The sequence below is a fragment of the Crinia signifera genome, chromosome 7 (genome assembly GCF_055691185.1).
Source record: "Crinia signifera chromosome 7, ASM5569118v1, whole genome shotgun sequence".
Taxonomy (NCBI): Eukaryota; Metazoa; Chordata; class Amphibia; order Anura; family Myobatrachidae; genus Crinia; species Crinia signifera.
This window is the reverse complement of record NC_139223.1, coordinates 35,610,990-35,630,982: the sequence shown is the minus strand read 5'-3', so window position 1 is coordinate 35,630,982 and position 19,993 is coordinate 35,610,990. Positions and strand designations below refer to the sequence as shown.

The 19,993-nt window shown below is 46.4% G+C and overlaps 1 protein-coding gene across 1 annotated transcript; it reads left to right on the top strand.

The window, feature by feature from the left end:
• Positions 1 to 2,261: 2,261 nt before the first annotated feature.
• On the top strand, positions 2,262 to 19,085 carry DRG2 (developmentally regulated GTP binding protein 2). The gene is made up of 13 exons (XM_083152797.1): positions 2,262 to 2,425; positions 3,997 to 4,157; positions 5,246 to 5,335; positions 5,426 to 5,486; positions 5,669 to 5,759; positions 7,454 to 7,526; positions 7,607 to 7,697; positions 9,851 to 9,948; positions 11,043 to 11,119; positions 13,418 to 13,506; positions 15,701 to 15,759; positions 18,539 to 18,592; positions 18,698 to 19,085. The coding sequence occupies exons 1-13, from the start codon at positions 2,362 to 2,364 to the stop codon at positions 18,782 to 18,784; spliced, it is 1,095 nt and encodes a 364-aa protein (XP_083008923.1). The 5' UTR covers positions 2,262 to 2,361; the 3' UTR covers positions 18,785 to 19,085.
• The last annotated feature ends 908 nt before the right edge of the window (positions 19,086 to 19,993 follow it).

Sequence of the window (19,993 nt, the reverse complement as noted above, 5' to 3'; positions counted from 1 at the left end):
TAAACCCTATTGGAGGATTGGGATCTCGCTTGTTGCTGGTCCTTGGTGGCTTGCTCAAGGACTTCTTTACCTCAACACAATATACTGAGGACACTTACCTTGTTTATTATAGTGTAAGTCATATCTGAAAGGGCTAGGGGTATTGATTTTTCTTGTTGTATCCAGTCTACCCATTCACCACTGCTGCTTAAACCTGGGTTATGGACATGAGAAGCTGGGCTGTAGCTCAGTGGAAAACGGTCCAAAAAAACCCCTAGGTCCAGTGACTTGGCAATCCTTCCTAGGTAGCTCCTAGAATTGGGCGCCAGAAGGACCCTTCTAATTCTCGGTGTAAATGAGAAACTCTGGGTATTCCTGGTGCTTGGTATGCATTTCCAAGTGCCGGCAGAAGAGAGACTGCATCCGTGTACAGTGTGAATAACACAGGTAATGGCTACAATGGGAACGGGGTTTGGCCTGGGATTTTGGTGGAAAAGACTCTTTTGACAATTTTACAGGTGCACCTCCAACTATGAGATACTTTTCTAATACCCAGTAGTTGAAGCCTTCTACAGGTGGCATTAAAAACTGTACGGACCTATCAGGCGGCCCTGCAGCACAGCCAATGCTGATATCTTGCAGATATTTGAGCATCGCCGGCTGTGTTTACGGATGATTTCCATATACCAGCATCAGGAATCGCTGACAATTATGTCACGGCCTGATAGACAAATGTAAAATACTGAGTGGCCGATAGGAAAGTGCGCATACTTAGCAAATCAGCTGAACTCTTGGTGGACTCGGAGCTTACCGGATTTATTGGTATAGTGTGGACCCAGCATAAGCTTAGGCATACACACATTGAGATGTGTGCTAAGCAATTTTGCTAAGCTATCTAGGCTAGGCGATTTCCAGGTGTCCAGATTGCCCATGGAGAGCATACACATGTAGAAATCTGTGCTAAGCAATTTTGCTTTAGCAAACAAAAGGCCAGGTAGTGGTTCAGAATGAGAGATTGTGATCAGTATCTCTCATTCTGTACACACAGAGAGATTTGCCGTCACTTGCTAAGCAATCTGACTAGCTTTTGACTGCATGCACTGACTTGGTCAGATTACTTAGAAAATAGCACAAAATTGCTCCTTGTTTATGCCCTTTAAAACAAATGTTCAATTATGGGAACTGTTTCAGGGAAATAGGAATACTTGAGAAGAATATCGCACACATAAACAAAAAACTGCCTCTGCTGATTGGGACATGTTTACTGACGGGGGCTGGAGCAGACCCTCCAACATGACTAGTTCAACACAGATGACCACATACACAAAGTAGGAGCGAATCCCAGGAACAGAGCGTTTCGGGGCATAACGCTGGCGTTTTCTGTACATTCCCAGAAAATGCTGGCGTCCTGCGGCCGTTGGTAGGAAAGGCCACCAATGTCTTCAGCGGCTTCCTCCCCACTGCCTTAGCAGTGACGAGTGAGTCCTTCAAGGCCCCAGTCCCTCCCTGCCTGTGTAATATAACTTTTTACATTATCATGTTTAATGGTGCCAATGTAATTTGCAGCTGTGGGCAAGAGGTGTCAGATAAATGTTCGGATGTCTGCACCCCCACATCAAAATCTTTCCCTCTGGCCTGCTGTAATGCTTTACGACTCTGCACGGCCATACACCCCTGATAAATGAATTGCCCCCAATGTACAGTATGTGTACAGTAATGATAGATGGAAAACCTAATCTAATGTACAGGAACAACAACAAAAATGAATTACTATGTAGCTGGCTGATATTGAAATATATGGACAAATGCTTAAAACTTGGGACTGTCTCTGTAAAACAAGGACTGTTGGCCACTGTACAAATAATAATTACTCCATGATACCAAGCAAAGTTTTTTTTTCTGGAAAAGGCAACCTGTGGCACTCTGCAGAACTACACCTCCCAGCATGCCCTGCCACAGTGTTGCTATTTGGGAATGCTTAAAACGTTTGCAGTGTATGCTGGGAGGTGTAGTTCCAAAAAAGCAGCTGGAGTGCCAAAGCAAAGGTTGCCATCCCATTTTAGAGGTATATTTGGAGCTCTACTTGAAGTATATACTGATTGGGTATAATACATGTCATATTAGTCCTGCTATTCCCATTAGTCTGCAGGTAACTTTGGGTTGTAAAGCAGTTGTGAGAATACAAGTCTCAGCACGCCAACCAGCCTATCATAGTATTTGGAAAGATTCCGGAAGTGAATGCATCAGTGGAAAAACACAGTTGCCCTTACTAGACATGGCCACCGAGCGCCGTGTGATGACATCATCTCCTGCGCTCAGCCTCTTCCTTGCGCCGGTGTGTGAGCTTCGTGCTGCAGTCAGGCGGAGGCCGCAGCAGCAGTCATGGGGATCCTGGAGAAGATCGCGGAGATAGAGAGGGAGATTGCCAGGACCCAGAAGAATAAGGGTGAGCAGCAGCGGGCGGGGCAGCTGGTGATCTGTCAGTTGTGTCCCAGTGAGACACCTGCTGCACCCTGATCCCATTCTACTGCAATACACTGCACGCAAACAGCATGTGTATAGTACACGCTGTACTGGTGCTATCCACAATTAGGGCAGGGCAGCAATGTGCTGTATGGGGATAGGAAAGCTCTGTGTGGATGGGGATAGCTACAAAGCATGGAGTACTATGTTCCCTGAGCTGCGAGGGATCGCACCAGTGTGTGTGTGGAGATATTGAGCTGCCACCTAGAGTTGGGGAATCCCTGCTGGAGGTGATCTCTGTGCTACCTGGAGCTGGGGCAATCCCTGCTGGAGGGGATCTCTGTGCCACCTGGAGCTGGGGGAATCCCTGTTAGAGGGGATCTCTGTGCCACCTGGAGCTGGGGGAATCCCTTTTGGAGGGGATCCCTGTGCCACCTGGAGCTTGTTTAATCCCTGTGCCACCTGGAGCTGGGAGAATCCCTGCTGGAGGGGATCTCTGTGCTATCTGGAGCTGGGGGGAACCCTGCTGGAGGGGATCTCTGTGCTACCTGGAGCTGGGGGGAACCCTGCTGGAGGGGATCTCTGTGCCACCACCTGGAGCTGGGCGGGATCCCTGCTGGAGGGGATCTCTGTGCCACCACCTGGAGCTGGGCGGGATCCCTGCTGGAGGGGATCTCTGTGCCACGTGGACCTGGAGGGGGGATCTCTGTGTCACGTGGACCTGGAGGGGGGATCTCTGTGTCACGTGGACCTGGAGGGGGGAATCTCTGCGCCACGTGGATCTGGAGGGGGGATCTCTGCGCCACGTGGATCTGGAGGGGATCTCTGCACCATGTGGATCTGGAGGGAGATCTCTGCGCCACGTGGATCTGGAGGGGGATCTCTGCGCCACGTGGATCTGGAGGGGGATCTCTGCGCCTCGTATATCTGGAGGGGGGATCTCTGCGCCTCGTATATCTGAAGGGGGGATCTCTGCGCCTCGTATATCTGAAGGGGGGATCTCTGCGCCTCGTATATCTGGAGGGGGGATCTCTGCGCCTCGTATATCTGGAGGGGGGATCTCTGCGCCTCGTATATCTGGAGGGGGGATCTCTGCGCCTCGTATATCTGGAGGGGGGATCTCTGCGCCTAGTATATCTGGAGGGGGGATCTCTGCGCCTCGTATATCTGGAGGGGGGATCTCTGCGCCATGTGGATCTGGAGGGGGGATCTCTGTGCCTCGTGGATCTGGAGGGGGGGGGATCTCTGCGCCTCGTGGATCTGGAGGGGGGGGGATCTCTGCGCCTCGTATATCTGGAGGGGGGATCTCTGCGCCTCGTATATCTGGAGGGGGGATCTCTGCGCCACGCGGATCTGGAGGGGGGATCTCTGCGCCACGCGGATCTGGAGGGGGGATCTCTGCGCCACGCGGATCTGGAGGGGGGATCTCTGCATTCTATGGGTCGGGGGAGCTGTATGTTGAGTGTGACACTTTGTACATTGTATTTTAGTTGAGTATACTTCATTGTAAAAGCCCTGTGCGTTATGTGACGGAGTGCCTGCCATCTCTTCCAGCTACTGAATACCATTTGGGACTGCTGAAGGCAAAACTTGCCAAGTACAGAGCCCAGCTTCTGGAGCCATCCAAATCTGCTGCGGCCAAAGGCGAGGGGTTCGATGTTATGAAATCTGGAGATGCCCGGGTGGCACTGATTGGGTTCCCCTCCGTGGGTAAGGTTAGTAAATGCCCTGCACCTAATTTGGGTACTAACATTTCTTTCTCACCATGCTCCCTAGCAGAGGACCATCTTACAGGCAAAAATGTCACTCCCTATGTAATCTGAGCACACAGGGAGCTGTCACTGATGTAACTAGTCCTGGACAATATCTCCCTCCAATAGTCCTCCTGATGGAGAAGTGTAATGAAGACGATTATACCGATTAATCTGCTTAGATCGCAATAGCGCCACCTACATTGTCATAGCCGTAAGTAGTAATGCTCGCTTTATAGTTAGAAGGAAAGTCATTTAAATTGATAGTTTTGCCCAATGTGCCAGTTCTGCAGGTGACAAAACAGTACTGCAAAATACTTCCCATTAATATTTGGCGGATGTGCAGGGCATGCTGGAACTTGTAGTTCCAGCATGCCACGCGAACCAGAACACCCAGTCGAGTAGAAGTTGCTGCACTGTTGAGTAAACCAGTTATCTCACTGACAGCACCCGGAGATTGTCCCTCCTATTTGTATTACATGTATTAGAACCCTTAAATAAGTCTGGAGGAGAGATGCAGCCTAACCTGCTGTGTCTCTGGTTCAGGACTTCTAAGATGCAGCCTAACCTGCTGTGTCTCTGGTTCAGGACTTCTAAGATGCAGCCTAACCTGCTGTGTCTCTGGTTCAGGATTTATAAGATGCAGCCTAACCTGCTGTATCTCTGGTTCAGGACTTATAAGATGCAGCCTAACCTGCTGTGTCTCTGGTTCAGGACTTCTAAGATGCAGCCTAACCTGCTGTGTCTCTGGTTCAGGACTTATAAGATGCAGCCTAACCTGCTGTGTCTCTGGTTCAGGACTTCTAAGATGCAGCCTAACCTGCTGTATCTCTGGTTCAGGACTTATAAGATGCAGCCTAACCTGCTGTATCTCTGGTTCAGGACTTATAAGATGCAGCCTAACCTGCTGTATCTCTGGTTTAGGACTTTAAAGATGCAGCCTAACCTGCTGTATCTCTGGTTTAGGACTTCTAAGATGCAGCCTAACCTGCTGTATCTCTGGTTCAGGACTTATAATCAGATGTTTTTGTTTCTTTCTTTCTGTTTTCCAGTCCACGTTCCTGAGCCTGATGACGTCCACTGAAAGTGAAGCTGCATCCTACGAGTTCACGACTCTGACCTGTATTCCAGGGGTCATAGAGGTAGGTCCCGGCATTAGCAGGCCCTGTGCATTGAGTGTGGGGGACCACTTGAACCTATCATAAATACTTAGATATTTTTCTATATTTCAGTACAAAGGAGCCAACATCCAGCTACTTGATCTTCCAGGAATCATTGAAGGGGCTGCGCAGGGTGAGTGCTAGCTCTCGAGCCTCTTGGTAACTGCTAAATCTTGTGCTGCTTATGTGTTGCCCTCTCATGGAAGTAGGGTGCCACTGACAGCTGCAATCACAGCACAGACGTGTATTGTGCTCTGTAAGCCAGGGTCTCCGGTCATGTGACAGGTACAACTGAATGCTATGTTTCCATTGCAGGGAAGGGCAGAGGTCGCCAGGTCATTGCCGTGGCTCGGACATCTGACATTGTCATCATGATGCTTGATGCCACGAAGGGTGAAGTTCAGAGGTCAGTACATCCATGATACGCTGTAGGTCCTTATGCCCTAGTTTCAGTGGGAGTGGATTATTGGGCCGACAGGGTCAAAAGGGTGATATGAGGTTTTAACAGTTTTCTTGGGTATCAATGTTGACAACCCCCCATGGACCCCAAATTAGTGGAAAGCGTACCCCTGCAGGCTCTATATATGAATGGGGCAATTGTTTTGATGATAAGCGAATATACTCATGACCGTATATAGGGGACATATTTACTTTCATGGGAGGTTTCCCAAAATTCTAAGTAATGCCAATGGTATAAGTCACAGGGAAATTCATTCATCAGCTTACTGCCACCCTATATTACCGCGCGTGTTCTCACACTCCGCTCAACTGCAAGTGAATGGAATATGGCTATAATTCCGTCATCCAATCTGCTGCGGTCATTTCCCTGGCACGTCAGGGGACATCTTTACCAAACCAGTCAGATCGCGCTATTCAGCTAGGGAAGGCAAGTTCGGGGTATTGCTGCAGTGACGCGCTTTACCTCTACAGCATCCAATCGGTGTGATCTATGCAACAGACCATGGAAATCATCCTGCAGCCCTAGAAAAGGCTATAAGGCTGTGTCTATACATTGAGGCATGTCACCTCAGTTTTGTGAGAGGACCAGGATCTGCCGAGGGAGATTTCCTGGCTGCAGCGACCCTCATGGGTTCTTCGGAGAGTCGATAATTCTATACCCCCCAAAACAAAAAAACCTATGTCATCCTTTTTTTTTAACATGTTGAGATTTTTGACTGTGTCAACATTTTGACCATGTTGGCATAATGTCAGCATAATGAATGTGTCGGTATTTTGACTGCTAGTCAATAGTGGTCGGTAAATCATACTGAATCCTATTGGTGTCAACCTATTGCTGTCAAAGCATTGATCCTCACCTGTATTTATGGAACGTGCGCAGACATGTTAGACAAATAAAGCCAAGCGTGCATTGTTTAATTTTCTGTTGGCTTTATCGCTTAAATTGCTCTATCTGGCGCCATCTAGTGGTCGCGACAAAGGTGCCTTTTTGAGGCTAGATTATGAGGACACAGTCGCATGTACTCACGGACTAAGGGGGTTATTCAGAGATTGATCTCTGATGTGCAATCCCTTTGATTATCGAATGGTGACACATGCCTACGGATAGTAACACGCATGCGTGAGCCAATATAGCTACAACAATAGCGAAAGATCTACTCGCAATTTGCCCTAGAGGTAGTCAGCGTTTGGGGGTGGACACCTGCTTTTTTCTGGGAATGACCGACAACCGCCGACGTGCCCAATCGTTTTAAAGGAGGGTGTGTAATGTCAGTCCTGGACTTGATCAGCCCGTCTCTGTCCCAGAGTTGTGCAAGGGGCAGACTTTTACTCACATTTGCACAGACTGGGAAAATCATTCTACATTTGCACGGGGCGGGTTTGTACATCTCTGTAAATAGACAGCATTGATAGATAGAAGATATATTGTAGTTGATGGAACAGGGTTGCATTGGGAGTACCGTTGCCAAAACAAAATATGACTGCTTAATGTTCACCTGCTGTCTACACATAGTGGTGGCGGACAGAGCGTAAGCTCTTCCACTCTTCGGTAAAATACAACCTATGAAATCACTTCTGACACTTCCTTAAATGTTGTAAGCCAGTGTTTGCTAATGATAAATTGTTACATCTCTCTGACAGATCCCTGTTGGAGAAGGAGCTGGAAACTGTGGGCATTCGGCTGAACAAATATAAGCCCAATATATATTTCAAGGTTGGTCATTTCTTCTCCGTGCACGTCCCTGCGGTTTAATGGCACGGCTCTGATCAAATCTCCCTTCTGTTTCTTTGTAGCCCAAAAAGGGAGGTGGAATCTCATTCAACTCTACTGTACCCCTGACTCAGTGCTCCGAGAAACTGGTGCAACTAATCCTACATGAATACAGTATCCTTTATGCTGTTTCTATATTCTATCATTCCCATGTTGTGTATGACCGATACGTGGAATACCTCCTGTTACTTGAATTGGGACTTCTGCCTTAAATTGTCTGTTCAAAGTGCAGCAACACATTTGCAACTTGTAAGTAACTGACCATCTTCAGCAACAGACAGTATGCAAATGCATACACTAATTGTTGGCTACCTTGATTTGTTTCCATGATTATTGCTATCAGCTATTTTTCATATAATTATGTTGTGTGTTTCTGAGTTTTCAACAGAAGATTTCAGGCAAAATACTATTTCAAGATATGGAAGATATCCCCGTAAACTTTATAACCCAACATAATTGTTTTGTTTGTGCTAAATCATTTGAGTGTGGCAGCTATTTAATCATTGATAATTAATGTCTTCGATAGAAACCATTTTTTTTAGCTTGTAGGGGGTGATGTATAAAAACTTTAGGAGGAGAAGTTGCCCAATCAGCTGTTAGCTATCCTTTATTTAGCACAGTCTAGAAAAATAACAGAAGCCGGTTGGTTGTGTTCGGTATGATTTACAATCAAAATCCGGACGGTCAAAATACTGTCAGCAATTGACCGGCGGTCAAAATACTGTAAAGCTCCTACCTGCCATTTGTCAACCCCAGCCTGTAACATGACAGTTAGGAGCTGATTGGCTGGCTGTATATCACTCTTTGTTGTATCACTTTCTGAAGCTGGATACATCTTGGCCCTTAGGGTTGATACATCTTGGTCAGAATGCTTTCATTTTCTGTTTGTCTTTTATCGGAATACCCCTGCTGGCTGTCCCTTCCTAATATAGAAGGATGGCTCTCCCGCTGTCATGTTGAAGAGTGACGGGAAGTTTAGATGTGTTTTATGCAATGGCATGGCTGCAGCACAGTCCAAATCTAAAAGAGGGGTGCTGAAATCTGGGGGATGGGCAGATAGCCAGCTAGCTTGTGGGTGCTAGTTGGCACCGGAGTCTCTGGGGCGGGCTTACCCCCCCCCCCCTTGCCATGTCTGGCAGTGGTTGGGGGTGCAGTGGGTAAGGTACTGACAGCTGCCCTCTCATTTCAGACTGTACTGCATCTACCACTGGTTGCATGGTTTCTTTCATGCTCCCCTCACTGTATTGCATGATCTCCGACAGATGGGCCTCCCCTCACTGTATTGCATCATCTCCGACAGATGGGCTCCCCTCACTGTATTGCATCATCTCCGACAGATGGGCTCCCCTCACTGTATTGCATGATCTCCGACAGATGGGCCTCCCCTCACTGTATTGCATGATCTCCGACAGATGGGCCTCCCCTCACTGTATTGCATCATCTCCGACAGATGGGCCTCCCCTCACTGTATTGCATGATCTCCGACAGTTGGGCTCCCCTCACTGTATTGCATGATCTCCGACAGTTGGGCTCCCCTCACTGTATTGCATGATCTCCGACAGTTGGGCTCCCCTCACTGTATTGCATCATCTCCGACAATTGGGCCTCCCCTCACTGTATTGCATGATCTCCGACAGATGGGCTCCCCTCACTGTATTGCATGATCTCCGACAGATGGGCCTCCCCTCACTGTATTGCATGATCTCCGACAGATGGGCCTCCCCTCACTGTATTGCATGATCTCCGACAGATGGGCCTCCCCTCACTGTATTGCATGATCTCCGACAGATGGGCCTCCCCTCACTGTATTGCATGATCTCCGACAGATGGGCCTCCCCTCACTGTATTGCATGATCTCCGACAGTTGGGCCTCCCCTCACTTTATTGCATGATCTCCGACAGTTGGGCCTCCCCTCACTTTATTGCATGATCTCCGACAGTTGGGCCTCCCCTCACTTTATTGCATGATCTCCGACAGTTGGGCCTCCCCTCACTGTATTGCATGATCTCCGACAGATGGGCTCCCCTCACTGTATTGCATCATCTCCGACAGATGGGCTCCCCTCACTGTATTGCATGATCTCCGACAGATGGGCTCCCCTCACTGTATTGCATGATCTCCGATAGTTGGGCTCCCCTCACTGTATTGCATGATCTCCAACAGATGCGCCTCCCCTCACTGTATTGCATGATCTCCGACAGCTGGATTTATGGAACCTCCGCTGAGGCTCTGTCTGCAGTACGCTCCTTAATTTGCCCCCTTTCAGAAATGTTCAACGCAGAGGTGCTGTTCCGGGAGGATTGCAGCCCTGATGACTTCATTGACGTTATTGTTGGAAACAGGGTGTACATGCCGTGTCTCTATGTGAGTATACCTATGACCCACCTTCCCATAGTACACTATTGCTGATGAACACTGACGGTTTGGTTCTTTAGTCAGTTTCCAATATGGGAGTGTATCCTAAACCTGATCGTGGTTGGCATGCAGCGGCCCTGTGGGGGGGGAGGATGGGCAGTGACCCACAGCATTACACAAAATGTACACGTTGACCCTGTTTTCGGGGTGTGCTGAGGCTGATCACTGCATCCTTAGACATTGTTTCACTGACCCATCCTAAGTAGTATGGCCAGTCTCGGGATTTCAGGACTATGTGGCCGCCGTGTTTTACATTGTCAGTCTGCAGCCGCTCTCGGCAATTGCCGGGCAGGTCGCCGCTTCAAACGTTGCCCCGGCTGAGCGGGCTGCGCGACATCAGAGGTCACGCAGCACAGCCCCGTGCCAGTCCACCCCTTCCGCCGCGCCCGACATTTTAAGTGCGGAGGAGGATTCAGCTGGCGTGTTGCGTAAGGCTGCACCTGAGCCACTGGACGGATGGCTGGATGGAGTCGGGATGAGGCTGGTGGTGATTAGCAGGCTGGAGCCTCCCTGAGGTCGGGTGCTGCACTGCTGTCGAGTGGGACCGGAGAGGGACCATATGGGCTGGTGAGCGGGTTGGCCGGCGGGCTTCTCTGAGGGACTGCAGACTCATAAGGAGGCCAATCCCGGCCTTTAAAACCCGATTCCCGGGATTTAAAAAATGCCCCGGGATTGGATCCCTAATCCTAAATAAACTGGGGGCTACTACTTAATATGAGGAGTACTGGTTTTTCGCTATATATGTTTGTTGGTCACATTAATATTTTAAATTTCATTTGTTCCACGTGTTTAATTATTTAGCGGTTTCAGCCATCACTGAATGTGTCCAGATCTTTCCTTAATAAATCTGTTGCTTGAAGCCGAATTGCACTCAAAGTATTGTAGGAGTAAAACGTTCCATATTGAGGATCTGTGATTGACAGCTCGGCCTTCAATGGTTGGCAGATCAGTTGGATGTTACCCTTCAGTGATTGTCAAAGGTCTTGTAAATGGTACACAGCACGTGATTTCCCTTTCATTGGTTCCCTGCATTGTCTCTCCAGGTGTACAACAAGATAGATCAAATCTCCATGGAGGAAGTGGACAGACTGGCCCGGCAGCCACACAGTGTGGTCATTAGGTAAGGGCAGGATCTCCGTACATGTCATCTTGTCTGCAGGATACTGAATTTGGTGCCCTAGTGTCTAGGTTTGGTACTGGCCAGCACAAGACGTTGAAGATCTCCCATAGTGCTTTGCCAGCTTAGATTTAGAGACTGCAGCATGACACACTTATGGGTAAATATACAAAAATTCACCCCTGTTTGATCTTTGACAAATGAGTGATATCGATTATGACGCGGGTGTCTTTTCCCCCCAAAATAATATCTAACCCGGGCTCTTTGAGTCAGTCCTGGGTCTAGAAATACAGGGGGAATATGTGTGCGGTCCCCCTGTATTTTAAGAACCAGAACTGAGCTCTTGGACTGGTCCTGGTTCCAAAAATACAGTCCCTTGTCCCTATTCCCCCCTAACTAAGTCAGCCCTGACTGCAATTTCCTGGGGGAGTGGGGACCAATAAAGGGGATCCCCCCTTCAAGGCACCCAAGGCCAGCCCAGGGCTATCCTTTGCAGCTGATGGACCACAGGTGCTGGTGCGAAGTTGTTCGACCGTAAGTGTGGAAAACAAAATGAATATTATCTTACAGGTGGGACTACAGGTCCCAGAAAACCTCCCCTGTATTATGGTACTTGGAGAACCACAAGTAGCTGCAGGTGGGGCATCGAAGGGATGACAGGTTCCTATAGTCCCCCTGTAAATATATATATATATATATATATATATATATATATATATATATATATATATATATATATATATATATATATATAATCTCCAATAGTGTCAGTCTACAGCGCCTTCAGGAAGTAATGTTCATCAAACATTCAAGTAATTTAAAATAAATACACTTGTATATTTTTCGTTATATTTTCAATACAATTGACCAGTATCTAACGCGTTTTGTCTCTATAGAGACTTCATCAGGGGTTTGTGATCTTATATAACTTATTGAAAACTTTCTGGGACCAGGGATAAAGAGCCACCATTCAGTGAAAGGGTAATTAAGTCCAAATTAGACCCTTCTGGTGGATGGGGGAATTCATAAGAGAGAAGCTTTCTTTGAATCTCTAAGTTTTTTATATCCCTTTAAAAGCCCTGAAAGGGGAGTGTATTAAGTAATATCTTGGTTAGAGACCTAATAAGGTAGAGTTTGATGAAATTCCAATATACGTGATAATATAATCCCTGAATGGTGAAATTATTCCCTGTGAGTGAGGGATGTGTTCACCTAGGGATCCAACCTGCAAGGTGAACACATCCCTCACTCACAGGGAATAATTTCACCATTCGGGAATTATATTATCACAATCCCGGCGCCGAAATCCCAACACTTTCTCCCTCTATGGGTGTCCACAACATAAATTAGTTTGCCGAGCACAGCGAGCCCGCGAGGGGGAGTCATCCACGCCCCCCCCCCTTGTCCGGATTTAGGCGGTCGGGATTCCGACCGCCGGGATTTAGTACCAATCCCATATATCTATCCTGCGGAATATGTTATTGCTGCATAGCTCCGAAAGAGAACGCGGGTAATGTTTATCTCATTTCACTACTAATGCGTGTGTGAGATTTTAAATCTCTCCAAAGGGGAAATGAAATCTTCACTGTCAGATATCGTGCACCATTATAGCTGCTTTGTACTTTGCATGCACCATTATACCTGGTCTTTATGGTATGTGTTCTAGTAATGTCTCCAATGGATAGATGTGTAAGAAACCTGTGAAAATTCACATCAGAGACATTCAATATTGGCTTGTCTTGTTGTTGAACTGCAAGTTGCAGCATGCCCTTCCAGCTTCTCACTTGCTGGAGCTTGTAGTTTCCTAACGCCTAAAAAGACCCATACTTATGATTTTGGTACAGACATATCCTAATTGACAGTACGGATGGTGTAATGGTTAGCATTACTGCCTCACAGCACTGAGGTCACTGGTTCGATTCCCACCATGGCCCTAACTGTGCGGAGTTTGTATATTCTCCCCGTGCTTGCGTGGGTTTCCTCCCACAATCCAAAAATATAGAGGTAGGTTAATTGGCTCCCAACAAAATTAACCCTAGAATGTCTGTGTGTGCTTGTACATGTGGTAGGGAATATACTGTAGATTGTAAGCTCCACTGGGGCAGGGACTGATGTGAATATTCAACTATAATCTGTGCAGCGCTGCGGAATATGTATGCTCTATATAAGAAACTGTTAATAAATAATAAATAAATACATTTTTGACAGGATATTTTGCTTTGGGGTCTTTATATTATCTCACGTCTCCCCTTGTTTTAGTGTTACGTTATCTTACGTCTCCTCTTGTTTTGTCCCTTTCAGTTGTGGGATGAAGTTAAACCTGGACTACTTATTGGAAAAGTTATGGGAATATCTAGCACTTACCTGTATCTACACTAAAAAGCGTGGAGGTAAGGAATAATCCACAGCATGCCCCCCCTTCCCCCGAGGGGCCAAACTCCGACACTATCTATAACACGGCTTAACGGTGCAAATCTAGTCTACTGCAACCAATCGAAACTAACTGTCTTCTAGTTGAGGTTGGAGGATGAAAGAAGGGGTCTGTCTAGTTGCTGATAATCGCAGCTGCAGTAATGTGACTCATCTGATATTGTTCTCACACTGCTGGCAGGATGATTGGACCTAGTGCTGTGTTTTTGAACTTAAAGTTAAAAAATGTAATTAAAGCATTCATACAATCACATTGTTTTTTAAAAAATGTACTGATACTTATTTTATAAATTGATTGGTACTGTATTACAAAAAGTAATGCCCCTTTCCCACTGCAGCCTTAAAACGGTATATTGCCGATTTTTGAGGGCAAAATACCGTTTAAGGCTGCAGTGGGAAAGCGCCAGAGTTGAAATACCGTTTAAAGTTAAACGGTATTTCAACCCGTTTTCCAAGCAGGGTTTTAGCCGGTAATCTACCGTTTAAGGTGCAATGGGAATGCATCTTAAACGGTATTCTTACGTCTGGCGATGAAGGCTCATATTTGAGCCATCATCGCCAGGTGTGTATGGCAGCCGGGCTGAAAGATCAGAGACTTTCAGCCCAGCTGACCGGCTGCTCCCTCCCCCGGCTGACACCCGCCTCCCCGCCGTCCACTCCACTACCCCCGTCGCCCCGCCGTCCACAGCGCCTGTCGCCCCCACTTGTGCATATACTCACCCCGCCGCCGTGCCCACGCTGCCGCTCATCGCATCTGCTGCGTCTCTCCGGCCAGGCCACACAGCCCGGCGGAGCGCCCCGACCCCGGCAGAACGCCCCGCCCCCGGCTGGCTGCTCTGCTAGTGTGGAGTGACACACTGAGCATGTAAACTCCACTGGCCACCAATGCGTTTATTAAGCAAGTAATATATAGATTGCTGGCATATGCCAGCAATCTGTATATTACTGATACCACTGGGCACCAATGTGTATATATATATATATATATATATATATATATATATATATATATATATATAAGCCATTAATATATACATTGCTGGCACATGCCAGCAATGTATATAATCACTGGCACCACTGGGCACCAATGTGTTTTTTTAAGCCAGTTATATATAGATTGCTGGCACATGCCAGCAATCTATATATTACTGATACCACTGGGCACCAATGTAATATATTTAAGCCTGTACATATATACATTGCTGGCACAGACCAGCAATGTATATATTATTGGCACCACTGCCCACCAATGTTTATATTTTGATATGCCCACTGCCACCAATGTAGTGAATATATACTGTGTATACTGGCTAGCACCAACTATATATCTATATCTATATCTATCTATATCTATATAGATATATCTATATCTATAGATATAGATATATATATCTATATATATATATATATATATATATATATATATATATATATATAGGCAGTTTGCATTTAAATGTACATTGGTGGCAGTGGGCATATAAATATAATAAGCAATCAGGGCCGGCACTTGGGAGCAGGTCAGTGGCGTGGAGCAAGGTGACTGGCACCCGCACCCCGTCCTCCCTAAAGCCAGTTGAGCCACACTGCACCACAGCTGACTTGCTCCGGCGCCCGCACCCCCCACCCGTGGACCGTTCACCGCGCCACGCTGTCGGAGCGACGTGGCTGCACACACATCACCCCGTTCCCCCCCCCCCCCCCCTCTGTGGAACTACTCGCTGGCGGCCGCATACTCCCCACCCCCGTGTCGCTGCCAGTAACGTAAATATGGAACCAATGGAATTCAAACCCAGCCCATTATGTAAATAGCCGTTTATAATGAAAGATTTTCAGCAAAGTCTTTCACCTCCTGAAAATCTCTTGCTCTTTGGGGAAAATAGCTCAGTGTGTACGCACTACTTTGGTGAAAGATATATGTAACAGAGATTTTGGCCCATTAAAGCCCATTAAAGTCACAGGCACTCATTTGTGCTGTAAAAACGTTTTGAAGAGCTAAAACGTTTTACCTGCAATGGGAATGGTACTTAAATGGCATTTAAAACTGTAATCTGCTGCAGTGGGAATGCTAAATACCATTTTAGATTACCTGTAACTTAAAACGGGTCTGCAGTGGGAAAGCAGCATTATATTGATGACTTTATTGTTGATCAACAGAGAGACCGGATTTTTCAGATGCAATTATCCTTAGGAGAGGAGCTTCCGTGGAACATGTGGTAAGGAAATAGAAGCTTCTGACTGGGAGCCGCCTACTGTGCCATGCCGTATTGTACAGTACTGTGCCGTAATGGGAATACGTAGAGCCATGTAGGTGAACGTGTTGCTTAACTTCCTTCTGGGTGCCGGACGTGGTCCCGACGGTCAGGATCCCAACAGTCATTTACCCGACATCGGGATCCCGACTGTCAAAACTCCGACAGACGGGTGCCCGACGGCCACTCGCTATTCTCCCTCGTGGAGGTCCACGACCCCCATAGAGGGAGACTAGAATAGGTGGCGAGCATAGCGAGCCATCATGCCCGCAGCATGGTGAGCGCAACGAGCCCAAAAGGAGCTTTGTTGCACCCACCATGCTGTCTGAGTCGGGATCCCGACTGTCAGTACCCTATACCACACCCCTTCCTTCTAACCCATTTCTTGTATTAAAGAACCCCCGACTTCATTATAAATTAACTTAACAAGAGAATAGGATGAAATTAGGATTTACATATTAGAGACTGGTTGTATCTGTTACCACAGGGGTTCCCAATCGTGGTCCTCAAGTAGCCCCAATGGTCCAGGTTTTAGGTATGTCCACACATGACTTAATACTTTAGTCATTTTAATTTAACCATCTGTGCTGAACCATGGACATACCTAAATCCTGGACTGCTGGGTGCCTGGAGGACACTGAATGAACAAGGCGGGGATGATCACTTATTCTGTAGCAGTATTCTAAGTATCATTTACTGCAGCTCTTCCCATATTAGATACAATCTCTGTAGCATTTTGTACAGATCGTTCAGCCAGTTTTTGGCAGCCACATGCAAAGCCTGATATGTTATACCTAGCTGCAATGCGCAGGAAGCTGCAGCCAAGTCCCAAGGATGAAATATTCAGAAAATTCCAGGCTCCTGAAGGAATATTATTATTATTATTATTATTATTATTATAATTTTATTTATAAGGCGCCACAAGTGTTTCGCAGCGCCGTACAAAGGAACAATACAGGGAGACAAAACTTGGCATAACATTGAATAAATAACAAAAATACAGTACAAATAAAGAGCACCACAGATCAATACACATTACAGCTTAAATGTAAGTAGTGAGGACCCAATCAACATACAACTAGAGGCTTGAGGCCAATGATGGAGATTAGTATGAAGATGGTCACTGAGTGTTGGAGTAAAGGAGAGCTGTGAGTGACATGTGAAGAGAAGTGGGCTTTGACAACAGGAGGGAAGAGGGCCCTACTCGGAGGAGCTTACAATCTAGTAGGAAGGGGAGACAGACAGATTACAAGAGGTGCAAGCGACGTGTTTCATCACTGACCATAATGACTTCATTAGAAACTCCTTTAGATTATTACTATATGTTGATATTTTGTATTGGTGTTTTGGTGACAAAATATAATGTAACATTGTACATACTATGACAAGAAATCACCTACATTGGATCAAGATAAAGTCTTGATCTTTATTTTTGTAGCAGGTCCCAACATACCAGGTAGTGTTCATTCTAGCACCCGCCAACTTTGAAAACCCATGCAGTTCCTGTTCCCTGCCTCGGGTGTCGCTGTCTGCTGTGGTGTTTCTAGCACAGGTCTGGTTTGCATATCAGTGCTGATATACAGACCACACTGCTAGAAGCAGTACTGCAGACAGCGACACCCCGGGGCAGGGAAGAGGAACCGCATGGGTTTTTAAAGATGGCAAGTATAGTTACAGCAAACAGCATACAGGTGTCACCGCATAGTTCAAACTCTTCAGAATGCTCCAGTGTCCCTACCATAGCCCACTCCCCCGGCCTATCACCTGGACAGCTGTTCCACCATCAGGAACAATTACCTCCTGCCCTGGAAACACTTTTATTAGGAAGCCACAGGTGCTGCTAATCAGCCCAACCCAGATCACATCAGTTTTCTTCTTGCTGCTGTTGCTACCTAGACTGGATCTTCCACATTACTTTCATGTGTAAAGATGTTGTCCCTGCCACGGAATGGGATCATTCGTCAGACTGCATTTAGGTCTACAGTCATTAGGTCGACCCCACTAGGTCGACTGGCAGGAAGGTCGACCTGACTTAAGGTCGACATGGGCCAAGGTCGACATGACTTAAGGTCGAATTTGCATAAAGGTCGACATGAGGAAGGTCGACTGGTCATAAGGTCGACATGGGTTTTTCACTGTTTTTTTTTATCCGAATGTCGACACAGTCGACATGGACACAGATGGCAATGAGAATCGGACCCTCGCATCGCTCGCAATGCTTCGGGCACGGTGCCTCGCTGCGCTCGGCACACTATTTTATTCTCCCACCACGCCCTAGTGGATGGTAGGGCATGAAATACCGCCTGTCGGCACATGTCGGCTCAAAAAACAGTGAAAAACCCATGTCGACCTTATGACCAGTCGACCTTCCTCATGTCGATCTTTATGCAAATTCGACCTTAAGTCATGTCGACCTTCCTGCCAGTCGACCTAGTGGGGTCGACCTAATGACTGTAGATCTAAGTTCATTCTAATAGATGACTGCATCCCCCTGCCACAATATGTTATTTTTTTTTCCTGGTGGTGAGGTGACATAGTCCTCATTTTGGAAGCTGTGACTGGCACAGGGATTTAAAGGCTTCCCTCCTGTTTTTGTTTCCCTTTCAATCTAATGAAGACCACATTTGCACTATCGGTTTATTTTGCCACATGCTAGATGGCTCTTGCATCTCTTCATTTTGTATATTTAGCATAAGCTTACAGAGACCCAAAATTTAAGTGCTCTTATTTTGTTTTCCAACAGTGCCATCGAATTCACAGGACCCTTGCCAGTCAGTTTAAATATGCTTTGGTTTGGGTAAGTACTTGGTTTGCACCGCTACACAACAGAGGTAGCCATTTTATTGCCACAGCTGACTAAAAATATAGTTTTACCTTTTTTTTTTTTTCTTTCTTTTAATAGGGAACTAGCACTAAATACAGCCCTCAGAGAGTTGGTCTCACCCACAACATGGAGCATGAAGACGTTATCCAGATTGTCAAGAAATAAAATGGAGGCCACCCGTCACAACTGATCAGTGGAAGCCATGTTGTGCAGACTTAACACGTTCTGTCAAAACCACGTAAATACAAGATGGAAGGATTATTAGTACTGAATGACTGCGGGGGAAAGCGGAGTGCATCGGTTGTGACATAATATCTTACCCCACACCGATAGCGTGGCAATATGCACCCGGTACCGTGCTGTGTACTACCGAAAAGATGCCATTAACTAAACAGCACAGACACTACTATCGTTACGGATTGGGTTACCTCAAATAAACATGCACATCTGTGTCTGGGTGACAGTGGCGGATTTGTGGCTCAAGATTCATTTTAAAGTGCTAACTAAATCGCAATAAAGCAAATATTTTGTATAAAGTAAAGGCGAAAAAAATGAATAATTAAGGTTTCCACAGAAAATTACCTATGGCAGTGATAGCTAACCTTGACACTCCAGCTGTTGCTAAACTACGCATCCCAGCATGCCCTGTTACCGGTTTTCTATTTGGCCATGCTAAAACTGATGCAGGGTATGTTGGGATGTGTAGTTCAAAAACAGCTGGAGTGTCAAGGTTAGCCATCACCGACCTATGGCATTGATTATATATATTTTGCGTCATTTTTATGTAACCGTTCAGAAATGTATGCTAAAATTACCGTTCCTTGACACAATGCAACATATTTGACATCTGTACATGGTTGCTATGCATCTAGCATACAAGCTATCGTTCTCTGGAATCAGTTGCTTGCAGGCTAAAAGCTGCGTAGAATATCCTTTATTTGAAATTTGCTTCAGGACAGGCATGTCCAAACTATAGCCCTCCAGCTGTTGTGAAATCATCATGATGTCCCATCATGCCTTGCCACTGTTTCCCTAAGGAAATGGTAAAACTATGGCAAGGCATGCTGGGATGTGTGGTTTCACAACAGCTAGAGCACCATCGTTTGGACATACTATAAGATGTTTGTGGTACAAAGGAAAAAAACACGACTACAGCGCAATCCCAAATGTCTTCAGTTCCGACTATTAATATATTATAACCGTTATGTAAAATTAGTTATTACAGCCCCTATGAAAGCCTAATTTGACTTTTATCCTACGTGGATCTGAGTGTTCAATTAGAGCCATTTATGCAGCCAATGTTTCATCCTGGTAAAAAAGCTGGTTTCTACCTCCCAGATGTCTTGATAATGGCAGAATTTTGTATCTCTGTTG